The 25,215-nt window shown below is 42.5% G+C and overlaps 1 protein-coding gene across 1 annotated transcript; it reads right to left on the bottom strand.

Annotated features, from left to right (window-relative positions):
• Positions 1-3,877: 3,877 nt before the first annotated feature.
• Terb2 (telomere repeat binding bouquet formation protein 2) lies at positions 3,878-22,238 on the bottom strand. The gene is made up of 7 exons (NM_001109652.1): positions 22,158-22,238; positions 21,964-22,045; positions 20,457-20,596; positions 18,112-18,173; positions 15,205-15,278; positions 11,652-11,740; positions 3,878-5,473 (listed from the first exon to the last, which is right to left on the bottom strand). Exons 1-7 carry the CDS (start codon positions 22,219-22,221, stop codon positions 5,328-5,330), a joined length of 657 nt encoding a protein of 218 aa, NP_001103122.1. The 5' UTR covers positions 22,222-22,238; the 3' UTR covers positions 3,878-5,327.
• Between the last annotated feature and the right edge of the window lie 2,977 nt (positions 22,239-25,215).

The following is a 25,215-nucleotide window of genomic DNA, read 5'->3' as shown; positions in this document are numbered from 1 at the left end:
CTTGAAACAGGATGTTATGCAGCCCAGGATGGCCTCGAGCTTGCTATGTAGTCCAGATTGACCTTGAACGCTTTACTTCCCTAGTTTCCTGCCTCCACCTCTGGAATGCTGGGACTCCGAGGTATGCCATCATGCCCAGTTTACAAGGCCTGGGACTTACTTCCTGCATGCTAAGCTAACCCTCTACCATTAAACTTAATCTCTAGACCAGAGTCATGTGTAATGCACAACAATTATGCATATGTGATTGATTTATGTGAATGTTCTTAGTTGGGCTGGAGAGATGGCTCCGTGGTTAAGGACACGCAGCACTGTTCATTCAGAGGACCCACATTCTGTTCCCAGCACCCAAATAAAGTGGTTCACAATTGCCTGTAACTGTAGCTCCAGGTCATACGACACCCTCTTCTAGACAAATAAACATACACATAATTTAAAATCTAAAGAGACTTATCTTACAGATGTTCCATGTATATTTAAAAGTAATTATCAACTGTAATTATTAATATTCTGTTGTATCAAGAAGTAAAGCTCATTAGCTTGTGCATTTAAGTCTATATGCTTAATTGTCTGGTTAGCTTTTATAAGTTACGGAGCGGGATATATGAAAAATCTTCACTATGATTCTATATTCTACTATTTTCCTTTTAGTCACCCCAGACCCCACCGGGCCACACTTCAAGTCCCTAGTTCTATAATTTCTTGCTTTGTGTTTTCTCTTCTTTTACTGTCAATATTTATTTTTTTATATATTTAAGCCAACATGATGAGTTTTATTATGAAATTTTTGTACATTTACATCTTATTCATCTTTCTACCCAACTACTTTCCCTTACCCCACTCATCTGGCCCCTCTTCCTAGTCTCTACCTCCCCATAGCTTGTCACTTTTCCTGTTTCCATGTCACATGTATTCCACTACCCTATCATCCACCGTCCATCCATCCGTCCATCCATCTATCCATTCATCCATCCATCCTCCCTCCCCTCTCTCTTGGTGTCTCCATCTCTAAGATTACTTCCTCCCCTCATAGTCCTCTACTTTTATGAACACACACACACACACACACACACACACACACACACACACACACACACACTCTTACTTCAAACCCAGAGTCTGCACATGAGAGAACATATGCAGTATTTGAGATTCTGGCTTATTTCACTTGAATGATCTCTATTTGTATCCATTTCCTGAAGCTATCATGGCTTCCTTTTCTGTATGTCTGAATTTATGTTGGCAAACCTTCTAAGCTCCACCCAACAGTTACTGTGCAACAGCTAGGTAGCCCTGTCTTGTGGGCTATCTGGCCCCTCCTTGCTCTCTCTGCCCCTTCACTCTCCCTCTCTCCCCTTCCCCTCTCCACCCTCTTCTCTCTGTCTGTCTGTCTTTCTCTGTGTTACTCCCTGCTTAACATCCCTTCTCATGCCCTAAATAAACTTCCATACTAAACCCATCTTATGGCTGGTACCTCAGGGGGAAGGGTTGCCTCAGCATGGGCCTGCCAAGGCAGCCCTCCCACCTCGTTGCACTGTGCTCTATAAAATATCCTTGGCTTTTTAGAAAAACACAACAATATGTACACATTTGTACACAACAATATGTACCACATTTTCTTCACCTATTTGACAAGTGAGGAACATCTAGGTGGATTCCACTTGTTACTGCAACAATAAACATACGTGTGTGTGGCTTGGGAGATGGCTCAGTGGCTAAGGAGCTTTTAGAGGCTCTAAGTTCAGGTGTCAGCACCCACATCTGGGGACTCACATCTGTCTGTGACTCCAATTCCAGATCTGAGACCCTCTCTGGACTGTGAGGTATACACACACACACACACTTTTTTAATGTAATAAAGACAAATTGTTAATAAAATAAACAACGGAAAAACATGAAGCACAAGTCCCTCAATATCTCTGTGGTATATTGACTTCGAGTCCTCCAGCTAAAACCCAAGAGTGGTACAGCTGGGTCATGTTTGGTTTTGTTTGTTTTTTTTGGGGTTTTTTGTTTGTTTTTTTCAACTTTTTGAAGAACCTCCATGTTGACTGTCATAGTGATTACACTAGCTAATTCCAGCCCTGGGACTGGTATGGAGTTGAAGTAGCAGGGGCGGCTGGGTGACCCCAGGGAGGCTCCCAAGGAGAAGTGGAGGAGAAGGGTGACCATCCAACACAAGAGTGCTGTGACCTCGGGCAGGGCAAAGCCCATAACAGAACAGGAGAGCTGCTGATTGGGAGGCGGGTTCCCGTGTGGCCAATACAAAGTGCCGAGCATACTCCAATGCAGGGTGGCCTCTGATCCAGCCACACCATGGGGATGCCAGCACCATTAAACTCGGCTGCTGTGTTGATGTCCTGGGAGACAACTCTGGTCTGGAACGTGGTCTGGCCACTTGGAGGGGATCTGCTGTAGGAGGGCTGTTCAGATGGATGGTCTTCTCAGGAGGTGGGCAGACACAGGCCTGATCAGACTCCTGAGACAGGGTCAGCTCAGAGCTGGAGAAGCAAGCAGGGCCTTGGTGCTCTGCATCGTTCCCATCTCGCAGCTTTAGCCCTTGGTCTCTGGGAATTAAACATTTGGTCCCATCACTCCTCCCTTTAGGGGCAGGAGTGTCACTGTCTGAAGGAAGGATAAAACTTATTTTTTTATTTTAAACAAGCCCACAGCCAGGAGATTGGAATTGCAAAGTGTTGGAAATATTGAAAACTATGGGAACTTTAAAGCTGGACTGGGTGCCCTTGATGCTATAACATGGCCATGAGACTATGTGGCCAAGGAGAGGAAGGTTGTATCTTAAAGGTGATGTTTGAGTGTCTAGTTGACAGATGGCAGAACTGTGAGCATTAACTGTGAACTTATCAAGATCTAAAAGCACCTGGGAGATGACTCTGAGTGTGCATGCACGGGGTGTCGTTGACTATAGTTAATTGAAGAGGGAAGACCTCTGTGGGTGATGCCACTCCCTGGCGGGGATTACGGATTTTATAAAGCCCTGCGTGCCTCTCCCCACCCCTGTTTCTTGAACATGGATGAACAGCAGGCTTCCTTAAGCTCATGATGCCTTGATTTCTCTGCCATGTGTCTCTCGACAGGTTCAAAGGGAACTCCATTTCCCCAGTTCTGGCAGTTAGACAAAAGCCAGCATTCCTCACAAACTTGTGAAGCAAGAGGAGCCATTTCCCTTATCACTGTCAGAAGGGACAAACGGCTGTGGTGGTTATCAGCATACCAAACTGCATGCTGGGCCCCAGGCTCCTTAAGTAGTACCAGGACCTTCACACACTCAAAATCCACTGTAGCACCCCAGCCCTTCTCACCTCTTCCCCTGAGCTTCTCAACTCTCAGACTTCCCTGCCCCAGCTTCTCACTCTCCTTACAACCCCATTAAGTCAGCTATGCTCTCTTCTGCCTCAACTCTGTCTTCATTTCACTTTCTCTCCCCTTCTCTCCCTTTCTCTCTGTCCTATTCCTGCTTCTCTCTAGGCCAGACAGTTTGCAGGCCACTTCAGTCTACCACTCTGTCTCTGCTCTGGCCTCTTCCAGATGTTCTGTCCTTCATATCTGCAGTAGAAACCTTAACAGTGCCTCGGAGCAGTCACGTCATTGCTTATGCTGCTCCACTGTGACCTGTGAGCCAGAATAAGCCTTTGCCCCTTAGGTTGTTTTACCAGAGTATTTTATCATAACAAATAAGAAAGAAACTAAGGCATTTGTCATTGTATTTCTTCATTTTTCCGAGTCTTGAGGAACTCTTGGTATCAGCTGATCATACTGGCCCTGGCAGTGTTCCAAGGACATATGTATTGTATTTGCACTGTCTATATAATTTTATATAATCAATCACTTTGAGAAATGAAAACATGTCTATTTTGTTGGAGGTTTTTATTTACTATGTTAACGCAAGTACATGTTGGAGAAACTCTTACCATAATCCCAATGTAAACAACTTAATGTAAACTTACGTAATGCTCTTAATAATTAATTTTAAATCTACAGATAGGCTTGGTTTCTATGTAAAACCTAATCAATAGAACGTGACTAAGATAAAGTATTCAGGAAGAGACAATATTTAATGTTTCAGGAAAAGATAATTAACAGTTTTTTATTCATTTATAAATTCAGAAGGACTTAGCCACATACACAAAAATAAATAAGGAGAAACTACCAAACAGACAAAGATGTAATTCTCCAGAGCTGAGGCTGAGAGCTGTGTCAGAATTTTGTTATGAAATTTGAGTTGTAGGGGAAAGGCAGAGCTAAGGCTCACACCCACCCAAACACTCCACACACCAAAAAAAGAGAGATAGACAGTTTCTTTTGATAGTTCTATGGCTGCCAGAGGACACGTGGGCCTAGGAAGACATCTTTAAAAGAACTCCATTTATGTCTCCAGAACACGGTAGGCCACCAAACCCTAAGTAAAAGAGTGGTTTCTACGTTCGTGGATTGAACTCAGGACCTTCTACACGCTGTGCAGAGGCTTTGTAACTGGCCTTGTCTACCTTTTCCTTCTCAGGCAGGGACTTGGGAAGTTGCCTGGGCTGGCTAGAGCTTTCTATAGTCCTGCTTCAGTCACCCGAGTACCTGGGATTCTAGGTCAGCACCACCGAGCCTAGCAAAACTGCCTTCTTGAGATTATCATATCTCTAGATTTATGTAAGTAAGACATGAAAGCTAGGTCCAGAAGACACAGCTACAGTTTCAACTTATTTGGAACACAGTGGGCAGCTAGAGCCAGCCTGAATAAGACAATGAGACACAGATCTGACACAGAGGTTCCAGCATGTCCACATAGGAAAACAGGGTATGTAGGAAAACAGGGTATGAATACCAGCCTGGAAAATCAGGAAAGCCACATTCCAGTCCGGAAGGGGCCTATTTATTCACTCTGGCAAGACACCTTCTCAAGGGCTTCATTTCCTCACAAGCCAGTGTCCCGTCAAGCTCTACCATGGAGATTGTAAGGCACCTGACTCACTATGTTTCAGAAACAAACATTTACAGTTCAAGTATACCCTCCTAATTTATTTTAAATCAAAATAACCAACCAGCTTTAGAAGGGCTAGCACTTCAATATTGAGCCTAGAAAAAAAATACATATTAAAGTCAAAAATCAAAGGAGCCTTTGACAGGGTTCTTTCAAGTGAATTTGGATGACAGTAACTCACAATTTGTGAATATGTCACAAATTTCAGTGATCAAAGTGATTCTGAGTTTTCTCAGGACACATATTAAGAAAGAAAATAATTCTTCATTCACATTTAAATTATACACATCATACTATTTATAAAAAAAAATAAGTGCCCAGATGTAAGTATAGCTTAACTTAGTTTCCTTCTTAATTTGTTTTTTATAACAGACATATTAATTTCATTTTGAACATGATATGCCAAATATCCTGAGTTTCCAGGTATGAAGTCACGTAATTCTCCAAGGAATTTCTCCAAGGTATCAATTGATACATAACCTATAAAAATAAGAAGAAACAGATACATCTGAAATCCTATTATGCTATTTGGTTTCTAGTGTCTTTGATTTATTAGTTTAAAATTTTATAGAACTTTTTTAAAGAAAAGAACAAAAAAGAAATAATACTGTTGAGAAGATTCTGCGAGGACAACCGTAAATCCTTAACTTCCCATGTCTGCCTCTGCAGGACTGCCACGACAGCCACGTTCCAGGAGTGGTGACCAGACCAGGGCTAGGCAGACATGATAGCCAGGCACTCCACTGGCTGGGCTAGAGCTCTAGCCCTTAACACTCTTTTCTTTTTTCCCCCTTAGTTTATAAAATAATGAGTTTTAGCATAACCTTTTAATGCAAATATGTCATTGTATTTTGGTTACATTTGTCTCCTCTCTTCTCTCCTACCCATCTTCCCTCTTTACTATCCTTTTTTTTTTTTTTTTTTTGAGACAGGTTTCACACTTTAACCTAGGCTAGACTAGAACTCACTTGTAGCCCAGGCTGGCCTTGAGCTTCCAGCAGTCCTCTCCTTTAGCCTCCTAAATTCTGAGACTATCTGTGTGAACCAACACACTTAACTTTTTCTTCTACTTTTGAAAGGCATAGGTATTGGACAAGCAACTTAGATTACTGAGAGTGTAATGGGGCTGGAACATTAAGTACTTAGACCAAAACGACTGGCAATAGCTGGCATAGAGTATAACCACTGAGAACTCTGTCCTACTGCCTAACAGCACAGAGGTCACAGAGCAGACCACAATCCCAAGCACTGTAAATTGGGATGATGTTCTTCAGTGAAAAATTAATAGTAAAGTCAGTACTGCTGTCAGTCAATGAAAGTTATGTGTATAATGTTGATGTCATTAATAATCTGAAATAGATATGAATGCCAAAAAAGAATCCCTGTCTACATGCAGAAAGCTTAGGGAAGGATTTAAATACCTTAAGCAGTAATGTCATAATAATTACCATTTACATGATCATATTTTACATGTAACACAATGTTTATGGTTTATTCTAATACTAATACTAAACAGTGTGCATAAAAATTTTAGAAGATCTCAAGTGTGCCTAAATTTAAAATTACTATCAATAACAACAGAATTTATGCATATAGCTTCTTTTAGTAATAGTCTATTTATAGTTTAAAACTATGAATCCAGCCATAGAGATTAGTGTCTTTGATCTATTTCAGCCAAGGGCATCTCCTTCCTTAGTTCTTCTGAAGCACTTCTATAATATCCCATGTACACATGGTCTTTGCCTGATGGGGAGGCATGTGTAACCAGTAGCGAAAAGACTCACTGCACAGACACTACCCAAGGTTTCTAGACTTGTCATGCACACATGCACTATGTGAGGTTTCTAAATGCTTACTGTACACATAGGTAGAGGGCACCTGGGCCCTGTACTCACAGAGAAGCACTAAGAGAACCAGGAACGTTAACACACAGGGGTGTTTCCTCAGTAGAGGAGAGAAAATCAAAGCCCTGCATTCCATCCAGAAAGCTGAGAGTGGAGGTTGCTAATGACCTGGTGATGTTGTTGCTATCTGAAGGGACAGACCTCATCCAAATTCTTCAGAATGATTATTCCAGATTCTTCTTTCCATAGACCATTACCCATCCTTAGGGTAGATGTCACAAGTTCTTTATGGCCTGATGACCTCTATGCTATCTTCAGAGAACACGGTAGTGTCTAGGCCTTTTAGCTGTAGAACCCACCCTCATGGTCACATGTTCTTTGTAAAAGAGCTGCTATGTAATCACACCTTACGCTTTATGGTGCATCTGGAATTGGAATTATGGGAATTATCGTGCGTGGAGACCCTTCTCTAGATTTCATTGTGTTTAAGCATGTTTAAGCATGCCTACAATAATTTGCCTGGCATCAGACCCCCGGAGTCAATCTGTACTGCGATCTCATTCTCGCCTCTTCCAGGGCTGGCTTCCCCGCCTGGATACCTGCAGGGACCGCTCACACATGCACTATGGGAGGTTTCTAAAGGCACCCAGGAAAGAAATACGAAGTAGTCAGCAAATATATTCCTGCAAGGACACATGTGCTACCATGATGCTTCTCAGCTTTCACCCCAGTTTTGGGCTTGTAATTCTTCCCCAAAGGTATAGACTATAGTCTCTCTCCTCCAGACAGCTCACAGGAAACCTATTATCCCCCTACTCTTCTGTCTTAGAGCTGGTCATTGTGAACAGAAGTTTCCCCAAAACAAACAGCACCTTCTGTGAGCTGATTAACTGGTCAGAACTTCTGACTGCAGAGACACTGCCATGTGTACAAGATGACATCTTTGTGACCAGCAGGTAAAACTTAGTAGGCTCTGGGCTTCTACCAACCCCAAGGCTAAGGACATCACAGACAGCACCTGAGGCCTGCGATGGATTCCCTGGTCTTCAGGAACTCACGGCCTGGTGTTCTCATCAAAGATTTTAAAAAATACCTCGTCTATGATTGTCTTTGTTCTATTACTATAAAACTTCATCAAACTGTTACCGCACTGGGACAAAGATTTGGTGTAAGCTGAGTCAAGGATTTGGTGTAAGTGAGTCTGTTTCTAGACCATGGTCACTTACAGTCTCTTAAAAAACTACCTCTTATCCCATTTGAGGAGACTGATTTTTTAGTCATCATAAATTATCTAACCAACTTTATCCGAGTGATGACAGATCATAAGACTCTGGAAGATCCTCCCCCATACCCTGGAAGGAAGAATGATACAAAGAGAGACCAAGAGCACTGCTAGGTCAGTCCAGCTTTTGGTGTTATCTCACACCCTGCCTGTCTCACCACGTCTCAGCACAGTTGCTGGCTGGGGCCTGCCCTTAGGCAGAATCAACTATCATCACTTACATCATCACTTACAGTTTTTCTCTATATTTTAACCTTGTTTTCCTTTTCTGGGGAAAACTGTGTTCTTTTAATGGTAGAAAAAAAATGGTCATTTGGTAGAGCTTATTGGCTGAACGCCTGCCCTGCACACACGAGTCCCTGGGTATGAGTACCACTAATATCCCTTATCTCACCCCACTACTTGTGTGTGTGTGTGTGTGTGTGTGTGTTCATGAGTGCGTGTGAGTAATGAGTTAACCTGATGCACCATGACAAAAATTGAAGAAATAAAACAACAAAAACTATGGTGATCCCAGTGCAAATCAGGTATTCAGTTCCACAGCAACTCTTGGGGCTCTATTTTAGATAATGCCTATTTCTGGGCAGGAGAGATGGCTCAGTAAGTAAAGTCACTTGCTGCCAAGCCTGGTGACCTGAGTCCAGTCTTGGGGTCCACATGGCACAGAGAACCAACACCTCAGGATTGTATCGTCTGGTCTCCACAAGTAAGTACACTGTGGCACAGGAGCCCGTACACATACATCATGCGTCTGCAGGTACACATACACAATAGTGATAGGTAAAATTTAAATATACAGCAAAAACTGAAACGATTACCACGTTGGAACATGAAATTTGGGGAGACCTGAATCTGTACTCCTACTCACATGCAGCTACAATAAATAACCTTTTATCCTCCGTAAGGCGAGAGCTGTCTTTAAGGCCTTAACTGCGGGATCCCCACCTCTCGGTGTTCACAAACTCCTGTAGTCCCTGAGCACTTCCTACTTGGGCTGGCCTATGTGTTAGCATGCCACTTTTGAGAAGGTGAGAAGGACGAGTCCCCTCCCCACCATGAGACAGGGTGTCCTGGTATCCCTGGCTGTCCTGAAACTTCTCTGTAGATCAGATTGGTCTCCAACTCAAAGATCTGCCTGCCTCTGCCTCTCCTCGAGTGCTGGAATATTCTCCTATTACTTTTGAACCTCTTACTTGGAGAGAAACAAGTTACAAAGTTACAATGTTTTAAATAGATTTTATGAAAACCCCCATGTGGGGAGCTAGAGAGATGGCTCAATGGCTAAAAGTATTGGCTGCTCTCAGAGGACCCAAGATTGGTTCCTAGTGCCCACATGGTGGCTCACAACTGTCTATAACTCTGATGGACTTCTCTAATCTCTGGAGATACAACAAGCATACGGGCAAAAATGTAGACAAAATGCCCATATGCATTTTTAAAAGTCCATGTAATTAGATAGATAGATAGATAGATAGATAGATAGATAGATAGATAGATGGATGGATGGATGGATGGATGGATGGATGGATGGATGGATAGATAGGCAGGCAGGCAGGCAGGCAGGCAGGCAGGCAGGCAAACTTAGCAAGGACCTAAGGCTCCTTGCTGAGGGTCAGACCCTGGCTTCGTGCACACTGGGCAAGCACTCTAGCCCCTGAGCTGCACACCCAGGTCCCTAGGTTTGTTCTGTTTTGTTTTGACGTTAAGATGGCTCCTTACAGGACTCCTCTTGCTCAGTACCCAAACGCTTGTATGTACAGACACTAGTACCCACCTCAGCCATATGACCATTGTTTTAAATTGCTAATTTCTGAAAAGATTTGCTACTTACCAATAGATATGGAAATAGTAAATATTTTGGATTCTCAATTTAATTATTGGAATCCTTCTTGCTAGTAACGTATTAAGTTGTTAGTGATTCTTTCCTCTACTTATCACATATGTAACTTATTAATTAGAATGTTTTATTGTGGGCGATAACAACTGATATCAAACCAAAGAGATAATAAAAAAAAAAAGGCAACTTAAAAACCACTGTTTTGGGGGCCACATGACAGAGTCTGAGGATATTTATTTTCTGTTGTCACAGTTGGGGGGAAGAAGCTGTCTGGCTGGTACCTAGTGGGAACCATCTTACAACCTCGCTCAGGGTGGGTGGACACACCCATCTCTGCCCAGAGAACAATTTGGCCAGCAGTGCCAGCAGTGCCCAGACTGAGAAGCTCTGTGCTAACACAAAGCCCAGCTTGGGTTCCTATAACCAAAGACCGCAATTCATGCTATTTTTAGAAACTTAACAGTCACTGAACTTAACCCTTTTAAGGGAGGGAGAGACAAACAGTAATGATGTTACTGAAGTTGTTAGGTCCAGAGCCTAGACTCTGGCAGTCCTAGCAGGCCAGGCAGGGTCATTGCCTTCAATAGGCCAACTCAAGAGACCTGGTGGTATAATTCATGTTTAATAAAGAGTGTCAGGATTGGGCTTTGAGGGGGATGGTGCACTATTCTTTCGTACACTCAAGTAACAACTTTGAGTTATTAAATGTGACATGAAATGTTAAAATATAGCTCATGCTTGGGCCACGACTTTATAGTAGCCTCCCATTTTCAGTACTGACTGGCACCTTCTGAGATGCTGTCCCTAAATCCTAGCTAATATGTTGTTATGGTCTCTCACCTGGGAGAGTGAGCTGCCATCAGAGCGTGTTGGTCCTGTATCCTTACTAGCCACTTCTCTGCCTCTTACCTGGAAATTAGAGAACAGCTAGCTGCAGGTGTCAGTGAACCTTCCTCACCCCCGACAAACAAAAAACCAGCCCACTTTTGCCATGTGGGCTCTGATTCCTCTCTCCATCTCTGCCATGCTGTCTGTCTCTGGTACTGGGGCCTTGAATTGCCCCCAGAGCCCTCACATGCTGCTGTCTGTGTGTCTCTCTACAACAATAACTTCTCTAATGAAGCCGTAGTCTCCCGTAATGCATCTAGCATATCTCTTGGACCACCCCAATCTGAAACCTTTAGTTAGAGGAATGATTAATGCCACAAACAGAAAGACATACAGCAGCATGGTAGGGGCTCTAAGCAGGGTTCAAGCCTCTAAGGTAGGGAGGTCCTTTCTTCCAGGTCTCAGAGGAAAAGGGAGGCTCCATGTTATGTGGTTGGTGAGCAGTCACAGAAAGGACCCAGCTGTCTGTGGCTCCATAGGAAAGTCTGACGCTAGGCATGGACAAGGCCCTAGGTTCAACCTCCAGTACTACAGACACAAAGGACTGATGCCTAAATGTGAGGGAGAAGTTGCAACTGTTTCATGCAAGCAGGAGCAAGCCTCCCTCCTACCTAGACCCCTGTGTGGGCACAGTTAGAGAGCATGAAGCCTGTGTGGGTCCACTCTGCAGGGTAGTGTTTGACAGATGAAGAGCACCCCTTCTATCACCGTGGTACAAGAAGAGGCTCTGCTCGCTGAAGCGTTGTTCTCCTCAGTCCCCTTGTTTCTTCCCCAGCTGAGGTTACTCTAGTCATTACTTCAGTTTACCTGTTACCATGTTGTTCACTGGATAATTCTGAAGCGGGAAGCACGTCTGCTTTTCTATAGCCGGAGTCCTTATGAGATGATTCTCTGTACTATGAAAATGAAGCATGCAGAAAGTCACATCTATATTTGATTTTTTTTTTATTCTTTTTTTTTGTAGCTGGGGACTGAACCCAGGGCCTTGTGCTTGCTAGGCAAGCGCTCTACCACTGAGCTAAATCCCAACCCCCTATATTTGATTTTTAAATTTATATTACAAATGAGAACTAATTCCAGACAAGGTATATAATAATTTAATACTTCTTTAATCAGGTTTTATTTCTTACTTGGTAAAAAATGTTAATTATGCCTTTTGTGATACTAAGAAAGACTAGGGCCTATATACCTAATTTTGTTTTTTTTAGCTACTTTACAAGTTAAACAATTGAATATATAGAGGCCTGGGTCATCTCAATAACCCCCAAATCACAGTAATAATTTATAATAGGGCTAGGAATATATCTTAGTGGTAGGGCTTTTGCCTAGCATTCATGAGTCTGGGTTTAATCACAGCACTGTAAAAAAATGTAAAATAATTTATTATATACATATACCCAATACACACACACACACACACACACACACACACACACACACACACGCACACACGCACACACCCCAAAGAAAAGCACAGTGGACTCTATAAATAGTCACAGGAATTATATCTGTCAGTTCTCAAATTATGGAGTCTCTATTAATTAGCACAATATTCCACACATCAGCCTAACAAATAAAAAACAAAGTCAGGGAAACCACAAAGTACAATGAGACTTTGAAGTAACTTCTGACTTAAATAAGGTTTGCCTTAGATCATGGGCCTGTCTGCCTATTTAAGACAAGATAGCAGTTTAGAAGACATCAGACCACACCTCCCCTACCATCTGCCCTCTGAGGTAAAGAATTGACAATCTCTGCACTGTGACGCAAGCCCAGACCACTCCCCTTTAATGTAACAAATAAGATGGAGCCCTGAAACTGGCTCCAAGCCACGGCCCCTCCACACCTGCAAGTAGAGGATTTCTGATTTCTCCTCTGTTCATTCTCCTCTGTCACAAGTCAGTCACAACCACCTCTTACTTATGCAAAGCTCCTCCCAGGTTTAAAGGAAAGCATCTTGTCCTTTAAGGTCCTGTAATGTTGTCTCTGATATCATGACCTAAACGCCTCCATTGCTCTCTTGCCTCAAGTCCCTCATGTTCCCTCTGATGTGATGCTGTCCCTTATCAAGTCCCCCGTGCTGCCTCTGGTGTGATGTTGTCCCTTAGCAAGTCCCCCGAGCTGCCTGTGGTGTGATGCTCTGTCCTCACAGTGCTTCCCACTCCAGCTGACCATGCTCCATCATGGTTGTAAGGCTCTCCCTCCTAAGAGAGCTCACTGCTGCAGAGCAGTTTCCAGTTTACTCCTTTTCTGAATGAATAGCTTTAGTTTCTGACAGTCAATCCTAACACTGAAGAATAACATTAAATAAGGTTTCCAGTCTTATGGGAAACTATTGATAGAATAATAAATGCAAAGCCAAGGGACTTCAAGATGACCTCAGCTCTACAAATTGTGTGTCTTATTATAAGACAGGAGAGACACAGGCTAATGAGTAGAATTATTTCTGATTTGAATTTCCTTTATTTCCTTTTATATGTCTTATTTTCGTGAATTCAATTGATATTTTTTAAATTTTGGCAGTTTTGAAATAGAGTCTCATAAAGCCCAGGTTGGCCTCAAATGAGCTATGTAGCTGCGAAAAACCTTGACCTTTCAAGCCTGCCTTCACCTCCAGGTGCTGTGATTACAGACATGCAGTGTATGCCTGGTTTATCAGTGCTAGGAATCAGACCCAAGGCCCACGCACACTAGAGAGTCACTCTAACAACTGAACTACATTCCCAACCTGTTACATTTATTTTAAAATAATTTAAAACAACATAAAATTTTTAAGTGTATGTGGCTTTAAACTTTGAGGTAGAGGAAAATGGCACAGAGCTTGGACCCCAGATCTAGATATGGTTTCAAATTCAGCTAGCTATTCTTTCTGAACAAAACTGAGCAAATGATTTCTCTCTGCAGATTTATATTCTCAGTTGTAAAGTGAATAGGGCTCATTGCACATATAGGCTGTGAGAATCAAGCGGACTATTGTGAACCGGCAGACACAGTGGTGCCTTTAATCCCAGCACTTGGGAGCCAGAGGCAGATGAACTCTGTGAGTTCAAGACCAACCTGGTCTACAAAGCAAGTCCAGGACAGCCAGGACTCTGTTATACAGAAAAACCCTGTCTCAAAAAACCAAAAGAAAAAAGGGAATGAAATATTGTGAACTGCGTGTCTCACGAGTGTCTTGTGCTCACTATCAGGAAGTGATGCTTCCTGCAGATGCCTCAGGATGGATTTAGTTATGTTCACAGTGCACCATCTGGTGGCTCCATGAAGAAAGGTCTGCGGCACACAGGGCAGGGCTGCTGAACTCAGGAACTCACAGTGGCTATCACCACATGCATAGGACTTTCACAAGGTCAAGCCAGCCAAAATCCAAGATGAGCAGGGGAGGCTCATGAAGCCCCAGCCCTAGCTGAGAAGCTGTTGCCACAAAGGGGAGGATTTGGTCAGGGATGCAGCCCCTGGAAGGCTGCCCGTGCTCCAGTCGATGGTTCTATACCCAGGCACTGAAGGCAGGACAAGCAGCCCCAGCAGGATTTTAAAAGGAGAGAGAAGCAGCAGGTGTGGTGGTGTGCACACCTGCAATCCCAGTACCGAGGAGACAGAGGCGGGAGGAGAATCTGTCAGTCTGAAGCCAACCTGGTCTACATAGTAAGTTTCAGGGCAGCCAAGACTTTACAGAGAGAGAATACATGAAATTGGGAGGAGGATCAAGGAATTAGAGGGGAGGGAAGTCGGGTACATTTGATTTTAAAAATGCATAATATGCACTATGAAATTCCTAATTTAAAAAAAAAGAAAATTGAAAAATAAAAAATAAAAAGCTGAATCCTAGGGTATATTCACATAATTGGACTTCATTTTAAAAAACAACTCGGGGGTTGGGGATTTAGCTCAGTGGTAGAGCGCTTGCCTAGCAAGTGCAAGGCCCTGGCTGGGTTCAGTCCTCAGCTCCAAAAAAAAAAAAAAAAAAACCAACTCAACAGTGTCTTCCTATGTAACCTAAGTAGCCTAGGCTAGCCTGGTGCTCATTTTAATCCCTCTAATTACAGCTAAAATGTACCAGGCTTGTTGTCCATATGATGTGTGCTTGTGTGAGTGTTACTGTGTGTGCAATCATATGTGAGCATGAGTGTGTGAGTGTTAGTGTATGTGCACATATGTGAGCGTGCATGTGGAAGCTAGAGGCTGACCGACATTACGTGACTCATCAATATTTCACCATCACCTTTGTAGTTATCATTTATTTTTATGCATACGAGTACTTTGTCTGTATGAATGTATGTAGTATGCATTATGTATACACAATCAAGCGCAAAGATTTCTACATTCACTTTGAACAGCAATGATACGCAGTAACCAATACCTTTTGGACAGTTCTTGTTTGTGTTCTGTTGTTGGCCCAGTGCTTCCCTTTACACTTGATGTTGCTCTGCTATGCTGTAAATAGCGAAAGAAATCACAGTCTAAAAATTTAGCGCACTTATTATGTAATCGGTATTTTTGAAATGACGTTAAAATATATAAAAATTATTTAAATTTGTTGTTTTATTTCAAGTCATTGTAACATGGTAGGGAAGTTTATGAAATTTTGTATACATACTCATATAACTATCCTTTTAGAAGAACATAAGGAAGACCAGAATTTTAAATGCCAGTTATTGACATGGTAGGCAACTGAACTTTGAAGGAAGAGGAAGGAGAATATAGAAAGGAAGGAAGAGAAGGAAACCAAGGATTACAAACTTAAGACTAACTTAGAACTCATGACATCAGTATCCTTCTACTTCCTGTAAGCTACGAATCAAAACCTCTCAAGCTGAACGGCTGCTCAATCTTAAAGTAATGGTGATGGCGATGTTGACCTCTGAAGTTGTGAGAGAACAAAAGTGTACTAAGCTTTTCCAAAACACAAGCTACTAACATGCTTGTTCCTAATCTATTTAACACAATGTCATTAGAAGTTTGGTATTTAGATCATAAATCTTCCCTAAGCAATAATAATGTTACAAATTGCTTTCCAGACTAATCTTGTTTTCATTTGATAGCATAACTTTTCTGCTTATATGTTATATGATTACAGTATTATAATAGCTAATATGCAATATTTATATGATTTTGAAGGAATGGACAAGATCCTTTTTCAAAAGGTAATACCTAGCCAATAATTAATAAAAGAATGTTAGCTGGGCAGTGATGGACCCCAGCCCTCAGGAGGCAGAGACAGATGGATCTCTGTGAGTTTGACGCCAGCCTGGTCTACAAAGTGAGTTCCAGGACAGCCAGGACTACACAGAGAAACCCTGTCTCAAATAAACAAACAAACAAACAAAAAAGAGGGGGATGTTATATCAAAATTTTCATTTATCTGTCTACCTGTGTGTCTGTGTGTCACGTGTGTGCAAGATATGCCACAGAGGGCAGAAGTGCTCATCAGAGCCCCTGAGCTAGAGATGTAGGCAGTTTTGAGGCACCTGCCATAGGTTCTGGGACTTCAGTAAACTGAACTCTGGACCTCTCAAAGCGCAGGAAGTAGTCTTCAGCTCTAAGCTATCCCTCTGGTCTCATACTAACTTTTTCATAGAAAACACATTAAATTAGGCTGAGGCTAGAAAAATTTGGTTCCATGGTACTAACATCTGGTTATGTGAACTAAACTTTTTTTTTCTAAACTTCTGCTTGTGTCAGCATTTTTATTTACAAAATTAAATAACCTTTAGCTTCCTTTAAATACAACAGTACTGGTATACTGAATAATTTGACAAATAATAAAAAAAATCCACCATCACTTATGTAGAAACAGTGACAAATCAGAAAATAAATATTTTCACAACTTATCACCTCCATGCCTAAGATCCTGGAGAGACTATTCTTTTCAAATGATGACACTCTGGGAAACAAAAACAAGTTAGTGGGCCAGGGAGATAGCTCAGCTATTAAGAGTGCTTGCTGCCAATCCTGGTAACCTGAGTTTTAGTTCTGGAGCCCACAGGGTGAAGGGAGAGGACCAGCTTCCCCAGGTTGTCCTCTGACTTCCACATGTGTACTGTGGCATGCACATACATATGCACATACAAGTAAAATTTTAATTAGTGAAAGTAAGATGAAATATATAAACTAACTGCCTGGCTGTGGAAATATAGATTTCTCTCTATTGTTTCAGTCTGAAAAATTAAAATACTGAGAAGTCTTAAAAATAAAATAGTACAAAAAAACTATATACCTTACACTCGGAATTTGCTACCTTGAGTGAGTTCTTTTCAATTTTGTGAGACCATTTAAAAATATAACATTTCTATTCCTTAAGGTCTAGTATGAATTTTCTCAAAAACATATCCTTTTATCTTAATAATACCATTAACATACTTAAAAATATAACAAATCATTATTACCTAATATCAGTTTTCCCATGTAGATCAAAGGTGGACTTGAACTCTCAGAGATCTGCTTGTCTCTGCCTCGTAGGTGCTGGAATTAAAGGCCTGTGCTACCATGCCTGGCAAATACTATATTCTGATCAAGGTTTGTTTGTTTGTTTGTTTGTTGTTTGTGTCAGCAGCCCTGGCTATCCTGAAACTTGCTTTGTAGACCAGGCTGTCCTTAGACTCACAGAGAGAGAGATCTGCATGCCTTTGCCTCCCAAGTGCTGGGGAATGCATGTGCCACCATGCCTGGCCTGATCAAGGTTTATATGTCACATTTAGAACAATCCTCTTGCCTTTGTTGTAACAACCACTATGCAGGCCACGCCAGTTGACTTTGTGGAATCCAGTCTCTTCCTGGATTCATGTGATTAACTCATAATTGGATCTTGGTTAAGCATCTAAATAAGAATGCTACATAGATAACATTGTGTAGTCATTAGGTCACAACAGACTAAGCACAATGAAAGTTATTCCAGCATCAGTGACAGGCTTTCTTGAACGTCTAATCCTCCTGCCCCTACCTCCCAAATGCTAGGATTACAACCTGTGCTACCAGGCCTGGATTTTACACTTGCTGAGGATGGAATCCAGGGCTTCTTGCAAGTGAAACAAACATTTTACCATCTGAGCTACATCACCAACCCCTGAGCACTCGTTTCTTAATGAATGGATTCATTTAAACAAAATGCTTAATGTATTATGTAAAAACAATGTCAACCCAGATAATATTCCATAAAAGCATGCACTCTGGATTCCTTAATCACTGTTGATGCATATGTCACAGATTATACTGCCTTCAAACATTTTGAAACTGTATTTCCCAGTCAAGTATTTTAATTTTCGCTTACCTTTTCTATCTGAAATTTTTCATCTTGTTCCCAAATAAAACTACCAATTTTTCTTCGTATTTCTGTAGTGAGAAAAACAAGTCCAATAAAAAGTAATTTCTATATTATGTATAAATTCTGAAACTTGTAGGTCAGGTTTATTCTACTTGAATCAAAATAACCTCTTAAAATACTTGTTTAAAACCCAGATTCCTACTGAATCAGAGGATTAAAAAGCATAAGAATTAAATTTTCCACTCCACTCTTTGAACAATTCCAGTACATTATGCGAATCATTACTGTAGATTTTTTTTCTACATCAGGTGTGTGATGTCTGTGTGTGCAGAACTCAAATATTAAATAGGAGTGATAATTTAAAATAAGTTTAATATATCAGATAATCATTCTATAATACAAGCTTTTTTAAAGTAAATTTTTGAAGGGAATTTAAGGTCAAATGGAGCTACCTAAGAAAAACTTGTATCAGAAGAAAAAGAAGAAGAAGAAGAAGAAGAAGAAGAAGAAGAAGAAGAAGAAGAAGAAGAAGAGGAGGAGGAGGAGGAGGAGGAGGAGGAGGAGGAGGAGGAGGAGGAGGAGGAGGAGGAGGAGGAGGAGGAGGAGGAGGAGGAAGAAGAGGAGGAAGAAGAAGAGGAGGAAGAGGAAGAAGAGGAAGAGGAGGAAGAAGAAGAGGAAGAGGAGGAAGAGGAGGAGGAAGAGGAGGAGGAAGAGGAGGAAGAGGAAGAGGAGGAAGAGGAAGAGAAGGAAGAAGAGGAGGAGGAGGAGGAGGAGGAGGAAGCAGCAGCAGCAGCTTATGTCTATAATCCTGACACTTGGGAGGCTGAGGCAGGAGAATGGCTACGAATTTGAGGCTAGCCTGGGCTACAAAATTAGTACCAGGTCAGTCAGAGTGACATAACAAGACCCTCTCTCAAGAATGAGAGAGTGGTTTAGGGTTATTTTTAACAAATCAATTTTACCATAAGTCATTAGTTTATTTGCATAACCACTTAGACAACTAAGTGTTGTAACTAGGTTCTGCTGGAACACTAGCTACAAGAAACCAATCTTTGACATTTCTAAGGGCTATTCTATGAAAATAACTTTAAATTTTGGGTTTTTTCTGTTTTGCTTTTTATATTTTCCTCACTGGAAATCTATGAACGGTTTTGGTTTGTCTTTCTAAAAATGGACATAAAGAAAATCTAAAAATCGTCATCAAGAACTGAGTGATCAGGAGCCGGAGGAAGAGCTCAGAGGTTAAGAACACTAGGAAGCCCTTAAGAACACTTAAGAAGCCCTTCCAGAAGACCCTGGTCCAATTCCCAGCACCCACAGGGTGGCTCACTACCATCTGTAACTCCAGCTCCTGAGGACCTGATTGGTGCCCTCTTCTGGACAGCACAGGGACCACTGTAGTGCGCAGCCATACATGCAGGCAACACACACATACTAAATAAAACAAATTTTGTTTTTTTAAATGGGTAACTAACATAAGACCTTCAAAAAGAGATACACGAAGATAATCCAGGTTATCTGGACAAACATGATAAGAACACATTCCAAGCAGGGAAAACAGAAAGGACCAGCCTCAAAAGCAGTTTCCTTACTTTTCTTTCTCTCTTCATAAGGTTGGTGAAACAACGTGAAAGTACTTACAAAAGTATAATAAAAAAACGAATATATGAGCTTGTTATTATAGCAAGCATTTAAAGAAAAATTAAAGAGATGCAACACTAGCAAAGCACACATTTATTAAATCCTCACCATATGTCATAGACCTTAATCTATGACCTCAACATCACTTGGAAGTCAATAGCATGTTAGATCACGAAACGCCGAGCATGGTGGTACACATTTTGTTTGAGGCCAGCCTGGCTCATATAGTGAGTTCCAGGGCAACCCGAGCTACATAGTAAGACCACGCCTCAACAAACAAACAAATAAAAAGTATTAAGTGTTGAATCCTAGCTGGTGAGCACTTTACTTTGACTCTGTCTCATTCACTATTGCACCGGGGTTGTAACCGGACAAACAAAGAACGCTAAATGAATGTGTGAATGAACAAAGCCAGAATATTCACTCAAGGTATCTGATTCCAAGTTCAGGTTTGTTTCACCTATATTAAATCATTATTAAATCATTCAAAAGTCTCTGTAGGTACAGTAGCTCAACCTACAATCCCAGCACTCAGAAGGCTAAGATATGGAGTGAGATAATGTCAAAAATAAAATAAAAACAACCCCCAAAAGCTAAAAACCAAACCAAAAATTTCTGATTGAGATTAAAGATTGGTCAAATTAAATATGGTTATCTTAATAGGGATTGGCTGGGTTTGGCAAACTGATGGGTTTATGATCGTTGCTAACCTTTTTGCAGACATGCAGGAGGAAGGACAAAATGGCCTAAGGCCACTGAATTTTTCTTCTCAGCATTAGCTACTGCAGCAAGATAGTAGGCGTGGAAAACTGTAGCACTGTCTTCCGTGTACTCGAGACTCTGATAGATTCTAGAAGAAAGGAAATCTAGGTTGTGACATAAACAAGAATGTATTCAAACTTTCAAAAGTAAAACAGAGTCTGGGAGTAGGAGACTACAAGCACTGAAGAATATATTTACGACGTATTCTTCGTTACTGGCAAGAATGAATCGATTTCAGGTATGTGACATTACCCAGTTTGGGGTCCTAAGTGCAGGCAAATCTTAGCTTTAGAGTTGGTAAATGATTGTATGAATTTACAAAAGACTTAAAACAGGGGCTGGAGAGATGGCTCAGTGGTTAGGAGCACTGGTTGCTCTCCCAGGAAACCTGTGTTCAATTCCAAACACCCACATGATAGTTCACAACTGTCTGTAACTCCATTTACAGGTAACCCAATGCCCTCATACGGACATGCATGCAGGCAAAACACCAATGCACAATAAATAAATGGATGAGGGACCCTGCCTCAAAAAAAAAAAAAGAAAGAAAAGAAAGGAAAAGGAAAAGTCTTAAAACAGTAGTTAGCTGGCTATCAACAGTGTACTGAAAGCCAGCAGCCCAATGAGTTTTACTCATAGTCTCTGCCATTAAAAGAAATTAATTCTGAGGTAAAGAATGGGGATGCAGTCAGAGAAGCCTTTACATGCAGAATACATTTTTTCTAGGCCTGTGAAAATAGAGATGAAAGATATTAGGGGGAAAAAAGACATACATAAAGGACCAATAACAACACTTAAGGTTGATTAAACAAACTAAGAAAGACATGGACATTTAAAGAGGCTTTAACTAAGTCTGAATCTGAAGGGGGTGGGGGTGGGAAGCCAGGAGTAGATCTCTGCTCAATAAACAGTTACCAATTATGAAGGGAGATGGCAGAGCACATATGTAGGCAGGGTAATCTCTGAGGAAGTTCCTGTGACAGTCCTGGGGTGATGATGGTGCTTGTTAAACAGCAGCAATGAGGATGAAGTACCATTACTAGAGCCTGCTCGTGGTCTTAGGCATAGATTCACCCAAACTGTTGACACATGAACACACACAAAACAAAACAAAACAAAACAAAACAAAACAAAACAAAACGAAGAAACAAACAAAAACCAAAAAGGTAATAGGTAGGCTTTCAGCTTGCAAAGTGCAGGACACACCCCGGCGTTGGGCGTTGAGGTGTTATCTGATGAGACAGACTGAGTAGGAGCAGGCTACAAGTTTCCATGTGACAGCTGGACACTCGAAGCCAGGATTCCGTTAGCAGACCAGGGCAGAAGGAAGGAAAAGAGAAAGCTATCTAGGGCTGCAAACTTGCTGTTCCCCAAAGTCGATAACTGGGCTGCTACTTCCATTCGAGACTCTGGGCACCCGACGACAGAAAAGGCTCAAGCGTGGCCCTGGGGTACCTCAGGGTGTCAGGATGCGAGGCATCACAGCTGAACAGGAAGTCGGCGGCCTGGGCGTCACTGACCATCCCACCTTGGTCCACTGTGGAGGCAAGAGCACAGGTGAGCACCAAGTAAGGCAGGTGCCCCCCTGGCTGGGGGCTTCAACAGGAGGATGCTCTGGCTCCCGCGCCCTGCCCCACCCATCTTCCTACCCCAGAACTGCCTCAGGGCCTGACTGACACTGCGGCAGAACCAACCACGCTGCCCCTGGAACATGGCGCCACCTGACTCTCAGGCTCCTGGGCGGGGCTTAGAGATGAGACCGCTGATTGGTCCAAAGCTAAGCTTGATGATTGGTTCTTAAGGGGAAAGGGCGGGAAAGGCCTCAGGAAGCAGACAACAGGATGCTGAGAGAATAGCTGCAGAGGACAAAGGTAGCAGGACCTGGTGAGTTTTAAACCCTGAGTAATAACTATATATATAACTTTTAAAGACAGTTTCATATAATATAGGTTGGCTCGAACCTCCGTATTTGGTAGCATGCTGATGTAACTACCAGGCTGGCCTACTAAGCAAGAAGAGGGTAATGAACAGGAGTCACAGGTCATCGTGAGCCGTCATGTGAGTGCTGGAAACCGAACCTGGATCCTTTGACAGAGTAGTCAGTGCTCTTAAACCCTGAGGTATCTTTCCAATCCTTAGAATTATTTTTAAATGTAGTGATGGTATCATTTTGCTTGTACTTATTTTGACAGGAGTGTGCACGCTCGTGCGGGCACGCATGAGCACACACACACACACACACACACACACACACACACACACACACACACACACACACACACACACAGAGGAGGTGAGTCAGAGGGAGGAGCTGATTTTACTTGGTGAGTTCCAGGGATTGTACTCAGGTGGTCAGGATTGGTGGAAAGAGCTTTCTACCCGTTGAACCATCTTATCCCTCCTCTCTATCATATTCTTTTGGTTATTTTGAGACAGTCTTGTCTATCTGATCTTGAACTTCAACTAAATGTGGCTTTGTATTTCTGGTTCTCCTGCCAATCCCATCAAAGTGCTGTGATCAAGGCCTTTGTCACTATGTTCAGTTTATGTATTGTTGAGGATAGAAGAGTGGAGTCAACAGAAAACACACCCAAATGCCAGTCTGTGCACCGGACGCTATCCTTGGAGGTCTCTAGCGGGGCCTGGCAGGAGCATTCAAGCTAAGGGGAAAAGCAGGGAGGGATAAGTGCATCTGGCACCTGTTGCTCCGGTGCTGCTGCTGCCGCCCCAGCCTCTGCTGCTGCTCCAAGACTACACTGGCTGCACTGAGCTGAGCTGAGCTGAGCTGGTGGCGGGCTGGTTATCAAGCTGAGGTGCAGAAGAACTTTTAGCAGCAAAAGCTTCAGGAGATGGTTCTCTTTCCAGGAAGTGTTACAGCTGCTCTCAGGTGATGGCATCTCTCTCACGCACACATGCCTTTACTCCTTCTGGATAGGATCTTATATACAGGGGGTGAGTTGGGTTCTGAGAGCAGGTGCTTCCTGTTGGTTTGGCCTGAGATGTTAGGGATGCCTCATTTACATGTGGAGGGGCTTCTCTGTGACTGATGGTCACAAGTCTCTCTGGTGGGGGCTGTGGCTAATTGTGTCTACAGGAGCCTGGTGTTGGAAGCAGGTGAAGCTCCTACAGCCCATTTAGGTCCCAGGGCTTCCAACCCAGCTCTTCTTTACCAGGTTTCCTCTCACGGTCCACCGCTCCACACCCAGACACCAAATTCTTGGCAAAGATTTTATTACCCAAGAAGGGACTGTGTGGTGGTGGTGGGTGCCTCTGGATTGGGCAAAGACAGCATCCGGTGTCGTTGCAGGAGCAACTTTTAAGGAGAAGAGGGGAAATCTGTACGAGGAGGAGTTGACAAGGACCTCCTGATTAGACATTTTAGTGTAGCCAAAGTACAAATTTTGGTAGCTGGACCCTGGTGGTCAGGCTCAGGAATGAGTCATGCATAAGGAAGACTCGGTGGCTAGTTTTAGGAATGTAGACGTGCCTAACTAAGGGAATCCAATGGTTTTGCAAGGGAGAAGGAAGGCAAGATTTCCTGGCACCATGTTTGCCGTGCTTGGCTTGTTAGAGGCCTTCCCCCAAGGTTTTGTGTTTGCTAGGCAAGCACCACCAGCTAAGTTACCACCTCCAGCCTGTGGTCTTAAGTTCTTAAACTAAAACACTGGCCAGACGGGACTGTAACTCATTGGCAGAGTGCAGTGCAAGGCCTGGGCTTGTTTTCCAGGATTGTAAAGCAGATGAGTAAGTAAGGAGGGGAAGCACAAGGAAGGAAGGAGAAGAATGAGGCTAGGAAGTCCCTCTTAAACCGAGGGTGACAGGTTTTTTGAGATGTTATTTCTCTTGCTCAGTCTAACCTAATCTCAGATTTCAGGATAGTATTCTGTACAGAGGGTTGTTCGAATTTTCTTGTTTCTGAGTCTTCATATGATTTATAGGTTCGCCTTAGATCTGCGATCCTCCGCTTCGACCCCCAAATGTGAATATGACATATCAGTTCCCAGATAAAAGACACACAACCTTTATATTTATAGTAAGCCTTAAAGGCACCAGGGCTGCGGGACAGGCATCTACTCTCTATGCTGTTATGTCTACTTCCCCGCCAGTAACCCCGAGTTATAACTTTCCATGTTCCATCTAAGCAGCTCTTGACACCAATTGGGCAGCCCTCATGGCCGTGTTTTCATGACTCACCTACCCCATGGTGTCTCCTCTCTCCACCTTCTCTTCTCCCCTTGTTGATGTCTCTCCTTAGACCCCCAACCCCGGGGAACTGAAATCCCACCTACCTGTCTTCTTCACAGCTATAGGCATCTTATTCACCAATGAGGGATAACTTGGGGGCAAGATTCCATAGCATCACTTGAGTCTGTTTGAGAATCTCCTCATCCCTGGGGGTAACTAGGGCCAGCATTTAGCATTGCAACACAGAGCAACAGACCAAAGCTCAGCAGTACATACTAATAGATTTTAAAATTTGCAAATATGTGTGATTTCCTAATTCTAAATATAGTTGTTTATGGCTTTGCTGCATTAAAATACTGGTCTGTTTGATCAGATCTTTTGAAATTTGTTAGCATTTTCTATATACTGGAAGTATATGGCCTGTAAGGTTATATCTTTAAAAAAGAATGCCCTAAAGCAATCTGATGTTCTAGAATACAGTATTCTGTCTGTTTATTGGGTCAAATTACTCATAGTGTGTGA

The sequence above is a fragment of the Rattus norvegicus genome, chromosome 3 (genome assembly GCF_036323735.1).
Source record: "Rattus norvegicus strain BN/NHsdMcwi chromosome 3, GRCr8, whole genome shotgun sequence".
Classification (NCBI taxonomy): Eukaryota; Metazoa; Chordata; class Mammalia; order Rodentia; family Muridae; genus Rattus; species Rattus norvegicus.
The sequence above is the reverse complement of the archived record's forward strand: the minus strand, read 5'-3'. Positions and strand labels throughout refer to the sequence as shown.

Bases quoted from the DNA above. Each gene is read 5' to 3' on its own strand.
- Terb2 (NM_001109652.1), bottom strand. From the start codon at position 22,221: ATGTTCCAGGGGCAGCGTGGTTGGTTCTGCCGCAGTGTCAGTCAGGCC. The intron at 11,741-15,204 runs GTATTGGTTACT...TCATTTTCATAG, and splicing joins AAACAAGAACTGTCCAAAAG to TACAGAGAATCATCTCATAA. The intron at 5,474-11,651 runs GTAAACTGAAGT...TTATTTTTATAG, and splicing joins AGTGAACAACATGGTAACAG to GTTATGTATCAATTGATACC.